We start from the raw sequence: 21,966 nt of genomic DNA on the forward strand, positions 1-21,966 counted from the left end.
CGGCTTTATTGCACTGTAACTCTCAAGTGTAGCCAAGGTCAAATGCTGCAAGTTAGAGTTACTCTAACTGTGGGTAGTGAGAAGGAACTGAGAGGGGGTCAGGCAGCACCATCCTTATATAGCCATGGGAGGGATTATGAAGGGAGGAGCAAAAGTGCTGCCCCTACTGATACTGGTAGACAAAATTCTCCAACTTTGATGTGCTAGGCACACATGCACCTGAGCGGAATAAATGTCTTCAACCACTCAAAGAACACTGTCTTGCCTGTGCTCTCAATGCTTCTGTTACTGGCTTCCAGGCAGCATGGAGGAAAAGGAGGAAGTCTAACAAGAATGCAGAAGGGTGAGAAAGGAATGTTGGGGTGGGAATGGGAGCATCGAGGTGGAACGAGGAGTACAGAGGTCTATAACTACTAAAAAACCCAGTCCCCTTCAGAATGAGCTAATGAACTCAATGCTTTTTTTGCCTCTGTCTTCACAAACAAGATCAGCTCCCAGACTAGTGCACTGGGCAGCACAACATGGGGAGGAGGTGACCAGACCTCTGTGGAGAAAGAAGTGGTTCAGGACTATTTAGAAAAGTTGGACAAGCACAAATCCATGGGGCTGGATGTACTGCATCCGACGGTGCTAAAGGAGTTCGTGGATGTGACTGCAGAGCCATTGGCCATTATCTTTGAAAACGTATGGTGATCAGGGAAGGTCCTGGATGACTGGAAAAAGGCTAACGTAGTGCCCATCTTTAAAAAAGGGAAGGAAGAGGATCCGGGGAACTACAGGCCAGTTGGCCTCACCTCAGTCCCTGGAAAAATCATGGAGCAGGTCCTCAAGGAATCAATTCTGAAGCACTTAGAGGAGAGGAAAGTGATCAGGAATAGTCAGCATGGATTCACCAAGGGCAAGTCATGCCTGACTAACCTAATTGCCTTCTATGACAAGATAACTGGCTCTGTGGATGAGGGGAAAGCAGTGGACATGTTATTCCTTGACTTTAGCAAAACTTTTGATATGGTCTCCCACAGTATTCTTGCCAGCAAGTTAAAGATGTATGGGCTGGATGAATGGACTCGAAGGTGGATAGAAATCTGGCTAGATCATCAGGCTCAATGGATAGTGAGCAATGGCTTCATGTCTAGTTGGCAGCCTCAAGCAGAGTGCCCCAAGGGCTGGCCCTGGGGTCAGTTTTGTTCAATATTTTCATTAATGATCTGAAAGAGGGCATGGACTGCAATCTCAGCAAGTTTGCAGATGACACTAAAATGGGAGGAGTGGCAGATACGCTGGAGGGTAGGGATAGGATACAGAGGGACCTAGACAAATTAAGAGGATTGGGCCAAAAGAAATCTGAGGAGGTTCAACAAGGACAAGTGCAGAGTCCTGCACTTAGGACAGAAGAATCCCATGCACTGCTACAGACTAGGGACCAAATGGCTAGGCAGCAGTTCTACAGAAAAGGACGTAGGGGTTACAGTGGACGAGAAGCTGGATATGAGTCGACAGTGTGCCTTTGTTGCTAAGAGGGCTAATGGCATTTTGGGCTGTATAAGTAGGGGCATTGCCAGCAGATCGAGGGACGTGATCATTCCCCTCTATTCGACATTGGTGAGGCCTCATCTGGAGTATAAGAAAAATGCGGAAAAATTGGAAAGAGTCCAGCAGAGGGCAACAAAAATGATTAGGGGGCTGGAGCACATGAGTTATGAGGAGAGGCTGAGGGAACTGGGATTGTTTAGTCTGCAGAAGAAAAGAATGAGGAGGGATTTGATAGCTTCTTTCGACTACCTGAAAGGGGGTTCCAAAGAGGATGGATCTAGACTGTTCTCAGTGGTACCAGACGACAGAACAAGGAGTAATGGTCTCAAGTTGCAGTGGGGGAGGTTTCGGTTGGATATTAGGAAAAACTTTTTCACTAGGAGGGTGGTGAAGCACTGGAATGGGTAACCTAGGGAGGTGGTGGAATCTCCTTCCTTAGTGGTTTTTAAGGTCAGGCCTGACAAAGCCCTGGCTGGGATGATTTAGTTGGGGATTGGTCCTGCTCTGAGCAGGGGATCAGCCTAGATGACCTCCTGAGGCCCCTTCCAACCCTGATATTCTATGATTCTATGAATATGGAATTAAACCCAAGACTTGAGTCTCTATGTTCCTCTGCTCTTTGCCCCACTGATAAACTGTGTGTCATCCTCTGCTAGCGGCTGGTCCACACGGAGATAACAGCCTCTTACTGCTACCAGTTACTCTGTTAGTTCGAGTAGTGGACATCTGTACTGTGGTTGTAAATGTCTGAGCGTTGCTGGTGACAAACTAGGGTCAAATTCTGCTTTTTCAGTGTTGTGGGGTTGTTGGATTATTTTATTTATTTATTACACACAAAATACACTATGCTGAAGGAATGTTCAGATTGCAAAGTTAAGTACTGAAGAGTTACAAAGTGTCAGAATTAAGGGTGCCCATAAAACCTTAATTCAATCTCCTCCTGTGTACACATTATAATATAGTATTTAATTACATGACCATATGCTATTTTTTCCCACAGCACCTCTGCCTCTGTCAGTGCAGAGGAAGGACAATGCTCTAGGAATGAATCAGAGTCGTACAGTGTATGAGGCTGTTGTCTGTAGGACTGCTACCTCATTTGTTGCAGGAGTTGGAAGATGTGAAGTGTCTTATAGATATAGAGAGAGGAAAATTTGATTACAACTACAAAAATTGGTAACGAAACTCAAGGGAAGGTGTAGTTCCTGAAGTTATTTTATTTTTAAAATATATATATTGATTAGATTTCAAGTCAATAGTGTCATTCTAAAATAAAATGTATCTGATGGGACAAAGTGAGAAGTATGTGAGTCAGACCTTTGATATCTTAGGCCATTATTTAGCATCTATTTATTTTAGATAGTTATCCATGAAGTAACGTCTGGTATTTTTAAAGACAAAAATAAATTAATCCATTTAAGAACATAAGACAATGTGTGATTAAAAATAAAAAATATTTAGGAAACTACGTTCAGAGTTACAAAATATTCTACCTGGTATGAAAAGCACTAAGTTATAAAAAGAAAGTGGAAGGCATACCATGCCTAATCAAGTCAAGCTTTGGTGCAATAGCAGTATTAACTATAGCCAAAAAATCAAAGTGGTAATTGCTTACCACGAGTGAAGACCTGGGAGCTTAAGTGTTATAAAGGTGAGAACATTAGAAATTCCCAAGACAAACAGAAATAAGAAAGATTCTCTGATACACACGTGAAATGAATTAGAGATAAAACCATTATTATTTATAAATGGAGAACTTTTTATAATCGGGTTGTTACACTATATAGAAATAGACAGTGGATTTGTTTTATTCTTACCAGTGGTGTAGGTAACGTTGTACTGCACAGTAATAAAGATGATGACATACTTGGCTGTGACCTGAAATTTAAAAGAGAGAGAGAGAGAGAGGGAAAAAAATAGAGAAATTGGCTACATTAATATTCAAAGTTTTAAACACACATTAAACTACAAGCATAGTAATTCCAGAGCCCCTAAACACTCCTTTTCAGATGAAGTCTATGAAGAAGAATATGAAATCAATTAAAATCAATTTTGAGGGAACACGGTTAGTTTAATGGAAACAGTTATTACTATTTAAATATATTTATGAAGCAGAAACCCTTAACCTATAAAGTGAAAGTAACTGGAACTTGGCAAAGAAAGTGGGGATGGGTCCTCAGCCAGTCTTGGTTAAAGACTATACTACATGCTGATAGTTGATACCATCCACTTTTCAAATAAATCATTTAACATGGTCTATGCTGCATGGAGCTATGACTTTACTTCTGTGCCAGTGGTCAGACTAGATCATCATGATAGACTTTAATGCCAGAAGGTACTATGGGTCTATTTTAGCTTAAGGCTCAATGTCATCCTTCTCACACCACTTTACAAAATATTTTAAATGTTGTTTTCAGCACAGAACAGAGGGTACAGAAATTAAAATGACTTTCATTTTCTCAAAAAGTAAAAAAAGGTTCTTTAAATCCTATTTAACATTAGTCAAATGAGTAAGTCGAGCAGACTTTTAAAACTAGATTTTTATACCATGCCCATCACTGCAGCATCCAAGTACCTAGGCCTCCCATAGCAAACAGATCTATCTGAATGTATGCATTCAAATTTCCAGGACATAAAGCCAGAGATGGGTACTCAGGAATCACTTGTAAATTTTCACGAGAGAGAAGCTCACATGCTGTTGTAACATGCACAAAGTATAATGCACTGTACACTCTCTTTTAAACTGACCAGCCTTGGAAAGATTTATAAGGAAATATGAGTCATACCAGAAAAAGCTTTTCCCCAGGGTATTATGAAATCTCTAATTTCTATTAACATGGATATAAGGATGCACAGAAATATGTAATTATGTAAAATATACACAAACTCAACTAGCATTGAGGAAGCTGAAGTGGCATAACAAATTTCTTAAAAAGTAAACATCCACATTTAACTAATGGGTCACAAACTGCACATCAATCCCTTGTATGAATAATTAAGTTATACTGTTTGGGGTACATACATGTGAACCTCCTATACCAGAAGGCCTATAACATCAAGGAATTCTCTTTTAAAAACAGTTCTCAATGGGGAAAAGGAGTTTTGTCTTTTTTGCTTGTGACATGACAGCTTGACTTGTCTCCCTGTTGTGGGAAAGGCAGCCAAGTGTCTGCTCCCAAGACAAGAAAGAATATATTGCCATGTAGATGCAAGTGGCAACAATACCAAACGAAAAGGGAAGAGGCTAGTAGAGCCCTCCCATGCCCCTTAGCTAGGGTGACCAGACGTCCCGATTTTATTAGGGACAGTCCCGATTTTGGGGTAGTTTTCTTATATAGGCTCCTATTACCTCCTAGCCCCGTCCCAATTTTTCATATTTGCTGTCTGGTCACCCTACTCTAAGCGAGCCAGGCTTGGGCCATGACCAAAACACCATCTGTTCCAAATCACCATATAGGCAGCCACACTGTAATTCCCAGAGGGTGGTACCTCCCCTCCACCCTCAGCAACACCAGGAGGCAGCTCCTTTACAGCCAGAGTGAATACTGAGGATGTCAGAAGTTCTGACATTTGCATGTGGTTCTCTGGAATTGGCATACTGACTGTTGGGTGGGAGAGAAGTCTGGGCACTGGGCTGGAAGCAGTGTGATGGTGCTGATGTGGCTCATCTTTCACAACCCCAACTGTAGAAGCATAACTTATGGAGGCACTAGTTATAACCCCCTAGTTAAGGCCCTTCATTATTGGCATTTACCAATTTCCCCCAAAAAATTCCTTGGTTTTTGGAAAAAACAACATTTGGGTTTTACCAATTTTCACCCAAATGTTGGCCTTTTCAGAACCCAAGATAAAAACAATTTTTTAAACAGGGAAAGCAGATAGGTTGCGCTGAATGGCTAGCAGAATCAGGAAGGATCTCTGTCTGGCAAAGGGTGTCAGTATTTACAGGCTGTAGCCTTCCATTTCTCTGTGGATTTTGGCCTTCCAGTGTGCCCCCACCCCCCCATTTGCTTTCTCTGCTTAGTGGTAGCATGAGATGAAGAGGGAGCCTATTCCCAGCAGCAACGATCCCAGGCTTGCAGGGAATGGAAGGCTGCATTCTGCGAGTACTGCCCCACTAGTGGACAGATCCCCCTGCGGTCTCATTTGCTTCCTCAGTACAGAGGGAATAAAGAAGGCAGGGAGCCAGGTCTCAGCAGTCAAGACACCTCTGACCACTGCAGGGTGAGGGGAGGCTTCTTTAACTGCCACTTGGCCTTCATTTTCAGTTTTTACCAATTTTTCCCCAGGTTTTACAAGTTTTTAAATAAAACCCAATAAATTCCTGGGAAATAATTAAAAACCAATAACAAAGAGCCTTATCCATAGTTGAGAGTGTTAAGTTTTGCACTTAATGCAGGGATTCAGCCTTTTAGGTTTGAGTGTGAGAGATATGGCTTATCCTTCCCAAAGTTATAACAGAGTGGAATCCACAAAGCAACTTAGGTTCCTGACTTCAATGGAAGTTAGGATCCTAAATTGCTTTGTGGGTTCAACTCTTAAGGCGTGTCTACACTTTGAAGTACTACAGTGTGTGACAAAGTTCCTCCTCTGCCTTGGTGGGTTCTGCACTTTCTGGTCAATTTGCTCACCTCAGAGGTTCATGGCAGTCCTCAGTTTGGCTCCTTCTGTTCGTGGCACTAACCTGCCATTCACTTAGCTAACCTCATCACTGGCCAGCATTGGGAAAAGGAGAACAATCCCTGCAGTCTCTGCTGGCCCACTTAATGGGTTGGGTGACAGGCCAGAGAACTTCCCCTCTGGTGGGATCCACAGTCCAGATCAACTCCTCTTATATCAAATAGGGAGTTGAGGGGATGGGGAAACCGGGGCACACCCTCTACTCCAGGTTCCAGCCCAGGGCCCTGTAGCTTGCAGCTGTCTATAGGGTCTCCTGTAACAGCTGTGTGACAGCTATAACTCCCTGGCCTACTTCCCCACAGCCTCTTCCAAACACCTTCTTTATCCTCACCACAGGACCTTCCTCCTGATGTCTGGTAATGCTTGTACTTTGCAGTCCCCCAGCAATACACCTACTCACACTCAGCTTCTTGCACCTCTTACTCCCAGCTCCTCCCACACACCCCTCACTGACTGAAGCGAGATCCTTTTTAAACCAGGTGCCCTGATTAGCCTGTCTGTCTTAATTGATTCTAGCAGCTTCTTAATTGGCTCCAGGTGTCCTAATTATCCTGTCTGCCTTCATTTGTTCCAGCAAGTTCCTGATTGTTCTGGAATTGCCTGTTACCTTACCCAGGGAAAAGGGCCCTGCTTAACCTGGGGCTAATATATCTGCCTTCTATCACTCCCTGTAGCCAGGGCTGGCTTCAGGCACCAGCATAGGAAGCAGGTGCTTGGGGTGGCCAATTCAAAGGGGCGGCACTCCGTCTGGTATTAGGGCAACATGTCCAGGTCTTCGGCAGCAGGTCCCTCATCCCATCTATTCCTCTTTGAGCCACCCCCAAATTGCCACCAAAGAGGAAGAAAGGGAGGACCCATCGCTGAAATGCCACCAAAGAAGCGGAGCGATTAAGCTGCTGCCAAAGTGCTACCACGTCTTTTTTTTTTTTTTGCCGGCAGAAAAGCTGGAGTCGGCCCTTCCTGTAGCCATCTGGCCTGACCCTCTCACAAGTGGCGCTACTACAGCACGTCAGTAAAGACACTACCTATGCCAACAGGAAGACTTCTCTGCTCAGTGTAGGTAATCCACCTCCCCAAGAGGCGGTAGCTAGGTCCCATCAACCTACTGCTGTCTAAGCCAGAGGTTAGGTCAGTTTAACTGCATTGCTCAGAGGTGTGGATTTTTCACATCCCTGCGTGACAGAGTTATAGTGATCTAATTTCTTAATGTAGACCAGGCCTTGATCTTTTTGTACAGAAAAAAAATTGTCTGAGAACGTAATAATAATAGTTGGAGATATACCAATCTCCTAGAACTGGAAGGGACCTCGAAAGGTCATCGAGTCCAGTCCCCTGCCTTCACTAGCAGGACCAATTTTTGCCCCAGATCCCTAAGTGGCCCCCTCAAGGACTGAACTCACAAGCCTGGGTTTAGCAGGCCAATGCTCAAACCACTGAGCTATACAAGTAAATTGGTTAGAATTAAAGTTTTCAAATTGGTCCCTTAAGAAATTTAGTACTATCTGCCAAACTATTCCACACCCACAGCCTCTGCAGAATGATTTAATTGCAGGTACTGTCTATCTACACTAACAACTGTTCAGTAATGAAATTTTGGGTAGATCTAGTGAACTGTATAGTTTTTTAAAGGATTTAGGATTAGCAGTCATTTTTTCCTTGTTTGTAACTGGAAGTTTTTTCCTTCAATAGGAACTGAAGGATAGTGTTCTTGAGAAAGCCTCAGAGAATTTACCTCTTTCAAAATGGCTGCCATCTCATACTGTCCGCAAAAGGGACTGAGGCCATAGGCTTTCCTTAGTAAAGATGTCAACTGACTATTTATCTACTCTTTTTTGCCTTCTGACTTCTTAAGAGAATTCTATCTTCTCTAAATGTAACCTGTCTTCAGTCTTTGCACTTCAGGTAAGAGATTGTCTTTTTCTTTCTTTGCAGCACACCCCACACAATAGGACTGCCGTCCTCCTAATTTGAACCTTCATAATATAAATATTTACTACTGTTAAGTGTAGCCAGTGTCCTCAGCTCCATTACGAACAAATGGTGATGGAAGGTATAAGTTTCTCTGAAGGAGATTTTATGTGCCGGTCTATGTTGAAGGATAAAACTTTTGGTTATAAAGAATATGGGCAAAAAAGGAGAAAAACAAACAAAAAACCTCCACACTTTAATTAAGTTTCTTTAAAAAAAAACAAAAACAAAACAACTTGCTGTACCATATCTACACAAACAGACGGGGTAGGAGCAGGAAACTGGGGTGTGTGCACACAGGGAAATGTAATGAAGGATGTTGACAGCAGGAGTGAATGAGGAAAGAAAAGAATGGTTACTTACCCTTAGGAAATTGTGGGTTTTTGAGACATAGTTAGTATGGATCCCACTGAAAGTGTCCATGTGCCTAGTGTGTGAGATCAGATATTTTTCAATAGCAATGTCTGTCAAGGCCACACATGCAGCCTGTGCATCCCCATACTCCTGTATGAGGGCATAAAAGGCTGCAACCCTCCTTCAGTTCCTTTATAATTAAAAGTCCATGTTGCATAGAACTTCAAAAAGCAGGAGTAAAGGGAGGAGTCATGGAGGCCACATTGACTACATCTCAAAAAACAAAACAAACAAAAACCCATCACACAGTTACCACAGAGAAGTAACTTCACTCTTAATTTTTGTGTCAGTTTGGATCCCACAGTAGGTGACTGGTAAGCAGTATCCCCCCCGGATGCTAGAAATGAGGAGTGTCAGTGACATCAGTCAAATACTAATTGGAGTTGTTCCAAATCTGGCATCAGACAACAACTGTATCAAGGGCTTAATGACAAGTCAGTGGGTTATTCCCTGTTGCTGCTTCACATATCTTAGATATTGGTATATTTCTGAAGCAGGCTGAAGATGATGCAAGTGCCATGGAGCAGTTTGCTCCAAAATTTGATGAAGAATATCAATATGTTGAATGCAAGACTAAAGTACAACTGTATTGGCACATAACCTGCTGATATTGCTGCAAGATGAATTTTGCAAGAACTAAATGCTTACAGTTGAGGATCTGTGGTATGAGAGTCTCAACGGGGTCCAGGTTATGTCAGCCTATCAATATGAAGAACCATTTCCATTTGAAGTAGTTTTTCCTACTAGTGGCTTTCTGCTCAGTATATGGTTTCCTTGCACTTGTCGAGAAGAGTCTTTGTCAGCCACGCTCATCCAGGCTGCCAGCTCAATAACTGCAGATGTGAGTGCAATATCTGGCCGTGGTTCTGTGAAAACATGTCCAGGCACATAAGAAGATAGATGGGGGACCAAACTGACACGTGCAAGAAATCTGATCACCACAATTGCCTCAGCCAACAGGAAGCTGTCAGAATCAGTATGGTTTTGTCCCATCTGATTTTAGATATCTTGGAGGATCAGGAAAATCAAAGTCGTATAGGAAGGTTGGAGATCGTTGTTACAGAAAGGCATCTGGTAACTATCCTGGGCTTGTGCCTCCTCTGGAACAAATCTATTGAGGGAATTTCCCATTGGCACAATATTGGCTCTATGATAGATGTCTGCAGCGAGTGCTCATGGTTGGTTGCCACGTGCCTGCTTGGGAAGCATGCCAGATTGTTGATAGTACCTGGAAGATGTAAGGCCAGTGAGGCTACCCTATGGTGACATCAGGGCCATGATTTGAAGGCTTCCTGGCACAGAAGGGATGATCATGCATCTCTCTGCTTATTGATGTAATGTATTGTGGACATGTGGTCTGTCAACATCTGCACCATAGAGCCCTTCAGGACAGACAGCAATGCAGGACAGACAATCAGATGGCCCTGCGCTTCAGAACATTCAAATACAGTTTCAAATCATCCTGGGACTAGATGCCCTTCATCTGTAGATGGTCCAGGTGGGCACCCCAACCTGCCCCAATGCACCTGTGAGGAGAGTCATAGAAGGAGGTCAACCACAAGATAACCCTATTTCATAAATTCTTTGGGTCCAGCCACCAAGCGAATTCTTGCAGGACCTGGGATGGAACCCAGACTCATTTGACCACATGATGCTTGGACCGGGAATACACAGATTTCAGGCAACAAGAGGGAACTGAGGGAGGGTTGGCATTGCTCCATCCTTTATGCCCATGTACGAGAACATGAGGCGACACGAAGGCATTTTTGCAGCCAGGATAGACATTGCTTTCCAAAAATATCCAGTCACCCATGCCTGAGATTCCATGTGCACCTTAAGCGGGATTCACACTGACAGCTACTTAGAGAAGAACTGAAATGTACAACTCTGGTTTCTTAATGTTTCTCTGGTGACACAAAGCAGCTGTAAACCCCGTTTAAACTAGCACTTATGCTCTGGCAGTCTGGCACTGCCCCAGAGTGGCGCAAAGCACTCACAGTGTACTGGTGAATCTAGCCCTAAAAAAAAAAGTTGATACTATATATCTTCAAATCATTAAGAGAGTCACACTGTAGTATTTTCTTTAGGTTTCTTTTTTAGTATTCACCTACAATTTTTTTTAAGAGCTTAAAAGTTTTAAAAAATCCTAGACAAAAACTGTAAAAGTAGTATATGTCAAGATATGCAAATATGTTCTTAGAGCACCAAACAATATTAATTCTTACATGCAGTGACACCACTATGGAAAAAAAGTGTCTTTAGAAATCAGTTTAATCTAATCTAGGACCACAAACACTAGAATGCATTACAGTACTCATAAAATAATTCCTCATCATTACCGGTAAACATTAAGATTGTTTACATGCCTGAATTGTGTGTTTCCGTGCCTTACGTTTGAATTTCTTTTAAGTTTAAACTTACCACGGAATTCGTGGGCTTGTAATTATCTCAAAAATAAGCATTACAACATGCCTGTTATGGTTTTGCCCTGAATTAAGAGATATTGTTAAAACAGAGTTAAGGTTGAGAGTGCATGTTTGTCTCAGAATTATTCATTTAGATTTATAATAAAAGAGGACTTATCCTGGACTCGACGTGTCTCCAGGATCATTTTAGAAAGATACAGTGCACAAGCCTTCCCAAATTAAAAAAAGCAGCAGCCAACAAAAACTATCAAGTCAATCAACACAGTGATACTATCCTGCTACATCCAACAAGTGGCCAATGGACTTTGACTTCATGTACAAGCAGGAATCTAACCCAGCAGAGCTCACCCCAGCCTTCCAGTACAAGAGGCCTCAGAATAAGAGCTGCTTTGACAGTGAAAAAATATCAGGTGGCAGTCATCTAGAAGTTTGCAGTCCCACACTGCAAACAGTCAGTTCAAGGTTGGAAAATCCACAATGGAGACAGTTTTCATATGAAGGTACAAAAATATTAAGCATCTCCTGCTGCACAGGAATGAGACTTAGGGCACTGTCCAAGAAATAGAGGGATTTCAAGGAAGGGGCTTCTTGAACTGAGGTGGGGTGATTGATGGGATGTGTATCCTGATTCTGACCTTTGCACAAAGAACGTGAAGAGAAAGGGTTACTCTTCATTGCTTATACAATCACAGCTGGATCACCAGGGACATTTTTCTGACATTGGCTGGTCAGGGAAAAGCATATTTAGACATACAAGATTTTTTCAAAAGATGAGGTAGGGACATTCTTCCTTTACTGGCATATTCACATTGATGGCTTGAAATGCAAGTAGTGATTCCAGTGGACCAGGCCCATCCTTTGTTTCCCTGGCTCACTAAACCTTACACTGGACACCCAAACAGCAGCAGGATGATTGCTGAATGTGCAAAGGATACTGACAATGCCTCATAACTAAGCTGGATCTCAGCCAGGCAAATATTTTTGTGTATTACACATTTGTGAAAGCAGAGGAAACATTCCCGGAAGGATGGAGGAGTGAAATGGAAAGACTATTTTGAACAGCCAGACATAAGGGCAGTTACAAGAGCCTACAAAGGAGCTGGACGGCTCAGGAAGGCCTTAAAAGAGTGTGCCATGGTATTGTAGTGGGCCATAGTATAGCAGCATAGTATAGCAGCATAGTGTGCTGCATTTGCGTACTTTGTATATTTGGCTTCAATGGCGATATTTATAAATTCCTGCTGTGAATCTGGTGAGAGGGGAGTAGTGTTTTGGTGTATGTCATTTCTGTTTGGAGACACCAATAAAAATACTGTTTATTTTTAAAAAAAGATTAAGTGCAAAACAAACAGTAAACTCAAATAAAGCCTTTATTACACGTATTAAAGCAAGGTGGTAATCAGAAGTCAATAGATAGATAGTCACAGTTTTTATTTTCAACGGGCATTCAGTAAAAGGGATAAAATTATGTCAGAGCCTTTGTGGGGGAGCGTGGGATGTGTGTATGGTCCTGTGTGTATAGAGTTGCAGATGGAGTGCACATGCTGATAGGGAGGAGGATTTGGGCATTTTGCTCCAGATTACTGTGCAACAGCTGTGTTTGGTACTTGAACAGAATCAAAATATTTCTTGGAATATTTCTTTGGTGCACCTCTCGGTCCTTCTGGTGCACCTCTCGGTCCTTCTGGTTGTCTTCAAGCATGCAGTCCTTCCAATCCTGACACTTTTGCTCGGTCTTGATAATGCAATCTGTCCAATGCCTATTCTCCCCATCAGCAACACATGAGGACTGGTTAGGGTCAGGATCAGAGCATCTCCTAGAAAATGTCTCTTTTGTTCTCTGGAACAATCTCAATGACATCATCTATGTACAGTTCAACAAATTTTCAACAAGGGAAGAAGAGCTGTGGCCACTCCCTAGTTCTGCAAGCTAAAGAAAAGTAAGCCCCCGAGTAATGAACACTTCCTCGACACAGCATGATTTGTTTTGTTGGACTGGGGAAAAATCAGACTTAAAACCAAATCACTGTCCTCTGCAATGTTTATATTACATGTGTACTGTACAAATTATGCTTAAAAAGCAGGTATTTCAATTGGACAGTCACCGATTGCTTTTTATCCTCAGGTATCAGTGTTGGTATCTTTCTGTTCATTTGCAATGATTTGATATATGGTGTTTTAATAATAAAATTTCAGCCATCTTGGTGTCAAAACGTTGGCTACTAAGTTATTAATTAAAAAAAACAACTGGTTATTGTAAAAGCCAATTCCTTTGCTCTCTGACTGTGCTAATGGCTGTCACTTTGAAAGGGTAGAAGAGGGCCTAAGAGGTTTTGGGCACCATGAAAAGGGATGTGGGGGGGTAAGAGAAGAGCCATGCATTTTAAAAAAAATGCAATAAATACACTTAAGCTTTTTCCTTCCTACACAGGCTCATCTGGGATTGTCAGGGTCTGGTCCCTTTCTAGCTGTACAATGAAGAGCTGGTCATTCTCTGAAGGGTCTGCATGTTCTTTCCCATTCCCCTTCTTGCTGTGCCCTGCAGGGGTTTCCTCCTCTGGATCTTGAAGTGTGTCTACTGTCACTTTTGGGGTGATGGTGGTGTCTCTGCCACATGTGGAATACAGCTCAATGTAGAACTGGCAGATCTGTGGAGAGGTCTATGCCACCTATACAATGGGATTCATTTTAGAAGTGGCAGATCTATGGGTGGACACAATTTTTTGTGCCTCTCCCTTGCCTTGCAGTACACCTGGTGAAGGTCCTTCACCCGGCATTGCTTCTTTCCCTGTGTAGCCCAGGGCTTGCTTCCCCTCTTCAATGTCTGCATGCAAATCCTTATTCCTCTGGTTGCCCTGCAGCTGGACTTGTACGGCCCCGTCTCCCTGAATGTAAAGAAGATTCAGGACCTTCTTTTCCTGAACCAGGCAGGAGAATGAGATTTAAGTGATGCTCTATCTTTGCACTAAGCCATGCTTTCTGTTCAAAAAAGGTGGGCTACTGGGTATGCTTGCAAACGTAAGAGACCAGGAAAAACGGTATTTCCAAAACACACTGGGAATGTTAAAGTGGTCAGGTTTCTGGTCATTGGGACTCCAGGGCAGCAAGTTCAAAATTGTTACTGGTGTGGTCACTGTCGCAAACAGAGGCCTGTGGGACTATTGCAGGAGAACTGCTAACTGACACAGGCAATGCAGTATCCACACTGGCATTCTGTCAGTAGAATTACGTCTGCTGAGGACTTGTCATTTGCAGAAGTGGTTTTATTTGGTCAACAGAAAGGCTGGATTTTGTCAATTTACATCAAATTTGGGTGTAGATGCATGCCTACCTGTAGCAAAAAAGGCAGCTTCTGTTGAGAAAAAAAAAACTTAGATCAGGACAAAAACTCTTTTTGTGGTTTAGGATAATCCAAGGCACTCTTAATGCAGAATAAAAATGACTACGTGTAGAGTAGATATTGCACTTTAATTTCACACCAATTTTTCTAAATGTCCCATGTAGACAAACCCTTAGTAACAATTCCTAAATATACATAAAATACTTCTGAATATTAGGATGCTTTTTCACTTGATAAATAATGATCAACTTTCTATAAAGGATTTCTAACTTAACCAGAAAATAAGTCATCAGCAGCTACTTTCAAAAATACAGATTATTCAGGAACTCTTTTTGAGTTTCTTTGCTACACTTGGTTATAAAGCTATTGAGTATGTTAATACTTCAAAATTCTCAACACCAACTTCTTTCATCAATAAAGATGCAGCACTGACTGGATCCAGACAGATTCCAAGGCCAGAAGGGACCATTGTGATCATCTAGTCTTCCCTTCTGTGTAACAAAGGCCTTTGAACTTCCCCAAAATTATTCCTAGAGCATATCTTTCAGAAAAACATCCAGTCTTGATTTTAAACTTGACAGTGAGAGAGTCCACGATAACCCTTGGTAAACTGTTCCACTGGTTAATTTCCCTGCTAGACTGAAGAGCCCACTATCAAATATGTGTTAGACTTACAGACTGTAATCAAGTCACCCCTTAACCTTCTCTTTGAAATAGACTCAAGGAGCTCCATCTATCACTATAAGGCATGTTTTCTAATCCTCTAATCATTCTTGTGGCCCTTCTCGGAGCCCTCTCCAGTTTACCAACATCCTTCTTGAATTGTTGACAACAGAACTGGACACAGTATTCCAGCAGCAGTAACATCCTCTGTGCCAAATATAGAAGTAAAATAGCCTCTCTACTCCTACATGAAAATTCCCTATTTATGCATTCCAGGATGGCACTAGATCTTTTGGCCACAGCATTTCACCAGGCACTTATGTGCAGCTGATTATTGACTACAACCACCACTATGAAATTTTTAGAGTCACTGCTTCCCAGGATAGAGTTCCCCATGATGGAAGTATGGCCTACATTCTTTATTCCTAGATGTATACCATTACTTTTAGCCATATTAAAATGCATATTAGTTGTTTGTTCCCAGTTTACCAAGCAATCCAGATTGCTCTGAATCAGTGACCTGTTCTCTTCATTATTTACAACTCCCCACAATTTTTGGGTCATCCGCAAATTTTATCACTAATAATTTTATATTTTCTTCTAGATCATTGACAAATATCATAGGGCCAAGAACCAATCCGCGTGGGATGCTACTAGAAACAAAACCATTTGATAATGATTTCCCATTTACAATTATATTTTGAGACCCATGAGTTAGCCAATTTTTAACTGCCATGTTAATTTTATATTGTTTTGGGTTTTTTTTATATCAAAATGTCACTCAGTACCAAATCAAGCACCTTACAGAAGTCAAAACATCAAACACTTTTACCTTTAATCAACCAAACTAATCTCATAAAAAAGCTATCAAGTTAGTCTGACAGGATCTATTTGCCTTAAACTCTTGCTGATTTGCATTAATTACCCTCCTTTAATTCTTTATTAATCGTTCCTTACATGGGCTGCTCCAATATCTTGCCCTGGATAATGTCAAGCTGACAGGCTCATAATTAAATGGGTCATTCCATTTACCCTTTTTAAGAACTGGCACATTCTTCCAATCTTCTGGAACTTTCCCAATGCTCTAAGACTTATTGGAAAAAAAATGAACCTTAACAGTCCAGTGAGCTCCTCAGCCAGCTCTTTTAAAACTCTTGGATCCAAGTTATCTGGACATCCTGATTTTAAAAAAATGTCTAACATTAGCAGCTTTTGTTTAACATCTGCCAGAGTTACTCATGGAATAGAAAGAGTATATCATCACCATATGATGAGACTATATCATCTGTTTTTCCCCCTAAATTACATAAAAATATTTGAGTGCTTGGTTTTTCTACATTATTATTGATAATTCTGTCATTTCCAAGTGGTAATTCTATAACTAGTAATCCATCTAGAATCCTAGAATTATACCCTGTTTTAGTGGAAAGGACCGTAACCTACGTGAGAAGTGGAAAATGTGGACAAACCAAAACAAAGTATTTGCTGAAGTTCTTATGATCATTCCAATCCAGCAGAAAAGGGAAGATAATACAGTTGCAGTAAGAAATCTTAGCTAAAGAAGAAGAGCTTGATAGAGTACTGTTCTGATGTTTAAGAGAACTATCCTTTGACATTGAGTGAAAAGTTTTTCAAGTCTATGGCAAGAACTCCTCTCCTTAATGGTATATTTAGAACAGGATTTAGACAATAAAGCGTGTATGTGCAGCTGGAGTAAAGGTTAACCTAGAGTTAAGGTTACCTAATACTTCCATTATAAGACTTTATTTTGAATTTAAGCTTTCATCCAGGCATTTCCCATATCAGTCCTCTGCTCCACATTAACTTTTTTAAACAACAATAAAAATTATTTATGCAAAAATATTCAAGAGTTTTTCAGGATGAGGTAAGGGAAAAATATGTTGTATCCATGTTTAAAAATTCTTATGACTGTTTTCCTGAGAAGCTCTAGCACCTCTATGCTTTGAAGCAGAGACTTAACATTTGGCAATTGGACAAGACATCACATTAGTGTCAAGGATTGCCTTTTGTTATCATCAAAATCCACCCAAATATGGCCAAGTTAAAAGCCTCAGAAAAGTCAGTTTTCTCACATGTTCAATATAGGCTTCTTAGTTTGACGGATAAATTCTCCAAAGATTCTGACTGTACTGGGCATGCTCCAGCACAAGACTCCAGAGGCTATGCAAGACTTCCCCTGCAGTTGCTTCTCCTGATTGCCAGGGACTGCTGACAGAGGCATAGTCAAGCTTCAGAGGTATGTACTGAGGCAGAGGCAGAAGGGGTACAAAGGATGGAGAGGGAAAGAAGGGTCTATAGCAAGGGTGAGGAACCTTTTTTCTAGCGGGGTTGCTGACGCACAGGGGAAAAAAAAATTCAGTCATGGGCCACACACAGCCCCGCAGGGCAGCACGGAGCTTACCCTAGGCTCCACAGTGGGGCCAGAAATGAGGGGTACAGGGTGCAGGAGGGGGCTCTGGGCTGGGGCCCAGGGGTTTGTAGTGAGCTCATGGTTGGGGCATGGGATTGGGGTGAGGGCTCTAGGAGAGAGTTGAGGTGCACGAAGGGGCTCATGGATGGGGCAGGAGGTTCAGGGTGAGAGTGTAGGGTCTGGGAGCAGGTTGGGGTGTGGGAGGGGGCTCAGGGCGGGTGCTGGGGTGAAGGAGGCGGTAAGGGGTGCCGGCTCTGGCCAACCGCCGCTTATCTCAGGTGGCTCCCAGTCAGCGGCACAGTAGGGTTAAAGCAGACTCCCTCCTGCCCTGGCCCTGTACCACTCCCGGAAGCTGCCACAGTGTGGCCAGGCAGCTCTGCATAGTGTGTGCTGCCCATGCCTGGAGGCATTGCCCCCGCGGATCCCATTGGCCATGGTTCCCGGCCAATGGGAGCTGTGGGGGTCGTGCCTGTGGGCAAAGGTAGGCACACGCGAACTCGGAGTTTTTCTGATCACCCCTTCCCCTAGGGGCTGCAAGGGCAGTTGACCAACTGGCCTGGCACCCTAGCTTCCCCCCGCAGTGAGGCTAGCCAGTGCTCACGTCTCCAGGCCCATGGGGGGGGGGTGTGTGCCAAGGCTCAGGGCTTTCGGCCCCCGGTGTGGAGACTTGCCGTAGGCCAGATTAAATTAAGCAGGGGGCTGGATCTGGACCGTGGGCCAGAAGTTATCCACCCCTCTTCTATAGTCACTAGAGAACACTGTTTTCCAGAGCCTGGAATAGACCCACAATTCTTGAGTCTCAACATTCCTGTGCTGTCTAGCAAACAGTTGTGAAATCCACTGGCAAAGTGTGTATTTCATTCCCCGGCAGGGGCTGGTTCACAGAGGATAAACAGCCTTTTACTGCCACCAGTTATGCTATTAGCTCAAGTGTCAGAGATGTGCGCTGTGGATCTAAAGGTTTCTATTTTGCTGATGACTCATGTGGAGGGGCAGAGGCCATTACATTCAAAACCACCGTATTAAAAGAAAATTAGGGTTGCAAAATCAAGCACTCAGATGTTATGAAATATCAGAATTGAGGCTGCTCCTGCAATGCATTATGATAATCTTTAATTACAGTATCATATACTATTTTTTCTCCACAGGATCCCTGCCTCACTCAGTACACAAGATGGGCAGTACTCAGGGAATGACTCCAGCTTATGTAGTAAATAAGACTTGTCTATGGGACCCCTGCCTCATTTGCTGCAGAAAATGAAAGATGCACTGTGAGACAAGGAACTGTAGGAAGACAAAGGATGGCCTCATAGTTATGACAACTGAACGACACTGCGAATAATTAGATTTTATCCCTGTCTCTACCACAAAGTTCTTATAGGATGCTGAGCTAGCCATTTAATTAGTGGCCCTCTGAAAAGTTTTTGTTCGTGTGCTCCTTATTTTATTAGTGCCCAACTTGAGAAACCTGGGGTTAGATTTACCACAGGGCACTCACAATTGCAACTGAAGTCAAAGGTAAATGTACACTGAACATATCAAGTGCTATAAAAATGCTAAGGACTCTGAAAAATACCAGGCCCTAGGTATCTCAGGTTGGACACCCAAAATTGACACTTATGACCTTCGTCTCTTTGTGCCTCAGTTCCCCATCCACACGTCAAAGGATATGTTATGAAGATAAGTTTAATGGTGCTGAGTGCTTCATGATCAGTACCACAGAAAAACCCACGAGGAAATCAATAGTTCTGTATTGAGTGCAGGGTTTGGCTGCTGTGCAGTAAATATGGCATGGAAGACATACACCAAATAATGAGAACAAAGAGAAATACTGAATAGGTAACCATTCAGCAAGCACTGTCCACACTGTGCAATGAACGGGGAAACTGTCTTATTTAAAAAAAATAGTACATGGTCATGTAATTTAAGATTGTATCATAATATATATGTACATTGTATGAGCAACCTTAATTCTGGCATTTTCCAAACTTGAGTGCTTGACTTTACATCCTTAATATTTTTAACATAGGTTTTACATGGGATGTAATAGTGAAATATGCTCTTAATTTTCCTGTAAAAGTGCTGGATGTGAACATGAGTTTTAACTCTGACGGAAGAAAATTTGGTACACTCAGTATGTTGCAAATCCTTTAGTTTGAAGGAATCCAAGTTCTACAACTACAGTCTTAACGCCTTAGCTTTGATAGACCATGCAGATGACAATACTTCTCTTTGCAGCATTAATATAATATTAACTTTACAAAATGACCCTCCATTCCTTCAAAAGATAGGAAAGAGGAAGCACAAATATCCAAAACCTGAGTTACTATAAACTAAAAATTCTCAAGCAGGTCAAAATAACAGTTTTCTAAAAAACTCATATTTCCTTCTAATTAGCCGGATGGATTTCACATCTTCAACAGTTATTTGAATCAATTAAAGGTAAATATAAAATGTAATGAGGCAAGAAACAAATGGGCCTTTCACAGTTATCCTGCAATAAACATTTCAGCAGCCTAATCTACTATTACATAAGAAGCATGCATTTTGATAAGTTTCCTTGAGAATGCAAATGCTAGTACACATTTTACTTTTGCAGCAACCACAATACAATGATTGGAAATTTCCAGAGGCAGGTATAAATATGCAGGCCAGAATTAGTCTGGAGATAACGAGGTTAGTTCAATCAGGGAGGATGAGGCCCTCCTCTAGGAGTTGAGGTCTGAACACCAAGGGAGGAGAAACTGCTTTTGTAGTTGGCTAGCCATTCACAAATAGCCAATCTGCAAATTTGACACCATCAGCTCAGGATTGAACAAAGACTGTGAATGGCTTGCCAATTACAGAACCAGTTTCTCCTCTCTTGGTTTTCACACCTCAACTGCTAGAACAGGGCCTCATCCTCCCTGATTGAACTGACCTCATTATCTCTAGCTTGCTTGCTAGCACACATATATATACCTGCCCCTGGATATTTCCATTACACCAGCAACACCATCACGGGAGCTAACCAGATCAGCTACAACATCACCGGTTCATTCACCTGCATGTCTACCAATGTCATATACGTCATCATGTGCCAGCAATGCCCCTCTGCTATGTACATCGGCCAAACTGGACAGTCCCTACGTAAAAAGATAAATGGACACAAGTCAAATATGAGGGATGGCAATATACACAAACCTGTATACACAAACACTTCAACCTTCCTGGTCACACAATAGCAGATGTAAAGGTAGCCATCCTACCTTGGTGTTCACAGCTCAACTGCTAGAAGAGGGCCTCATCCTCCCTGACTGAGCTAACTGATTCTGGCCTGTATATTTATACCTGCCTCTGGAAAGTTCCATTACATGCATCTGATGAAGTGGGTATTCACCCATGAAAGCTTACGCTCCAATACATCTGTTAGTCTATAAGGTGCCATAGGACTCTTTGTTGCTTTTTACAGATCCAGACTAACACGGCTACCTCTCTGATACTTAATACAATGATTGTGTTTTATAAGGAACACATGTCGTTCAAGCAACGAGAGATTACAGTACAGAACTGCTTCTTGTACAGTAACTCACACTTCCAGTTCTGTCATTAATATTTAAGGTTTATTTGGTTTTTGTTTTTTAAAGTCAATCAATGGGCTTTAAATAAGTGCCATACAATCTATTTCTACTTTATATGTTATTGGAGAGACTGAAGACAGTAGTTATTTTTCATGGCATTTGAAGATATATGCAAAATTCAGAGACCATAACAGGAAATACTGCCTGTAAAACAAAACAAAACAAAACCCAAAAGCTTTCTAAGGACACCTATGCAGGGAGATCCCTGGGGAAGCAGCACAAGTATGAGAAGGAATTTGAGGAAACTGAATTGAGGCAATTTTGTTGATTTAATTCTGCACCTGCCTATCTTCAAAGTCAGGAAGATGACACTACTGTTTTATAATAAGAATGCTATCTTCTGAATTATTAGGGCTAGAAACTTAAGCTTTAATTTTAAATTCAATTAGTAAATTGTTAGCATATATTTTCTTACTCATCAGGGCAGGTTCTCACTTTCCAGGATGAATAGATTTTTCAAACGACGATCTCATCAACAACCATTGAGGTATAAGCACCACCAGAACAATCAAGTGACCCTGATCTGAAACCTTCAAGTCTTTCATGACATTGACAAGCACAGCCCACTCCAAATGAAGGTCAGAGTGGATCTTATAATAATGTTTGCTCATAGACATTAGGAACCAAGTAGTTACAGGCTTCTCAATCAACTTTCCCAAAAGTTGCATTGCTACGTAAAAGTTATCTTGCTACATAGGATCATTGTATCTTTGCCTATTTTGTATAATTTGAACTGACGGCAATACCACTATTCTGCATCAGACAGGAGGACATATCAGAAAATATTGTTCACTGAATGCAGCTGATTATTCCCAGCACAAACTACACTTAGAGCTGGTCTACACTTAGAGGTTTTATATTGGTATAGCTAGGTCAGTTAGGGGTGTGATA

General features: G+C 41.9%; 1 protein-coding gene across 3 annotated transcripts in view; it reads right to left on the reverse strand.

Moving 5' to 3' along the window:
* The window catches only part of LOC115634924 (translocating chain-associated membrane protein 1-like 1), a 50,469-nt gene that overhangs the window by 26,302 nt on the left and 2,201 nt on the right, over positions 1 to 21,966 (reverse strand). Inside the window, exons 1-2 of one of the 3 annotated variants that reach the window (XM_030532963.1) lie at positions 20,499 to 20,532; positions 3,351 to 3,411 (exon numbers count right to left, since the gene is read on the reverse strand). The exons of 1 other annotated variant lie outside the window; for it this stretch is intronic. In XM_030532963.1, the coding sequence (XP_030388823.1) occupies positions 3,351 to 3,411; positions 20,499 to 20,531 (94 nt within the window). In that variant the 5' untranslated portion in view covers position 20,532. Of the gene's footprint in view, positions 1 to 3,350; positions 3,412 to 20,498; positions 20,533 to 21,966 lie in introns of those variants that run through there. One more of the 3 variants, XM_030532962.1, reaches the window with a different exon arrangement.

This window comes from Gopherus evgoodei, chromosome 14, assembly GCF_007399415.2.
Source record: "Gopherus evgoodei ecotype Sinaloan lineage chromosome 14, rGopEvg1_v1.p, whole genome shotgun sequence".
NCBI lineage: Eukaryota > Metazoa > Chordata > Testudines > Testudinidae > Gopherus > Gopherus evgoodei.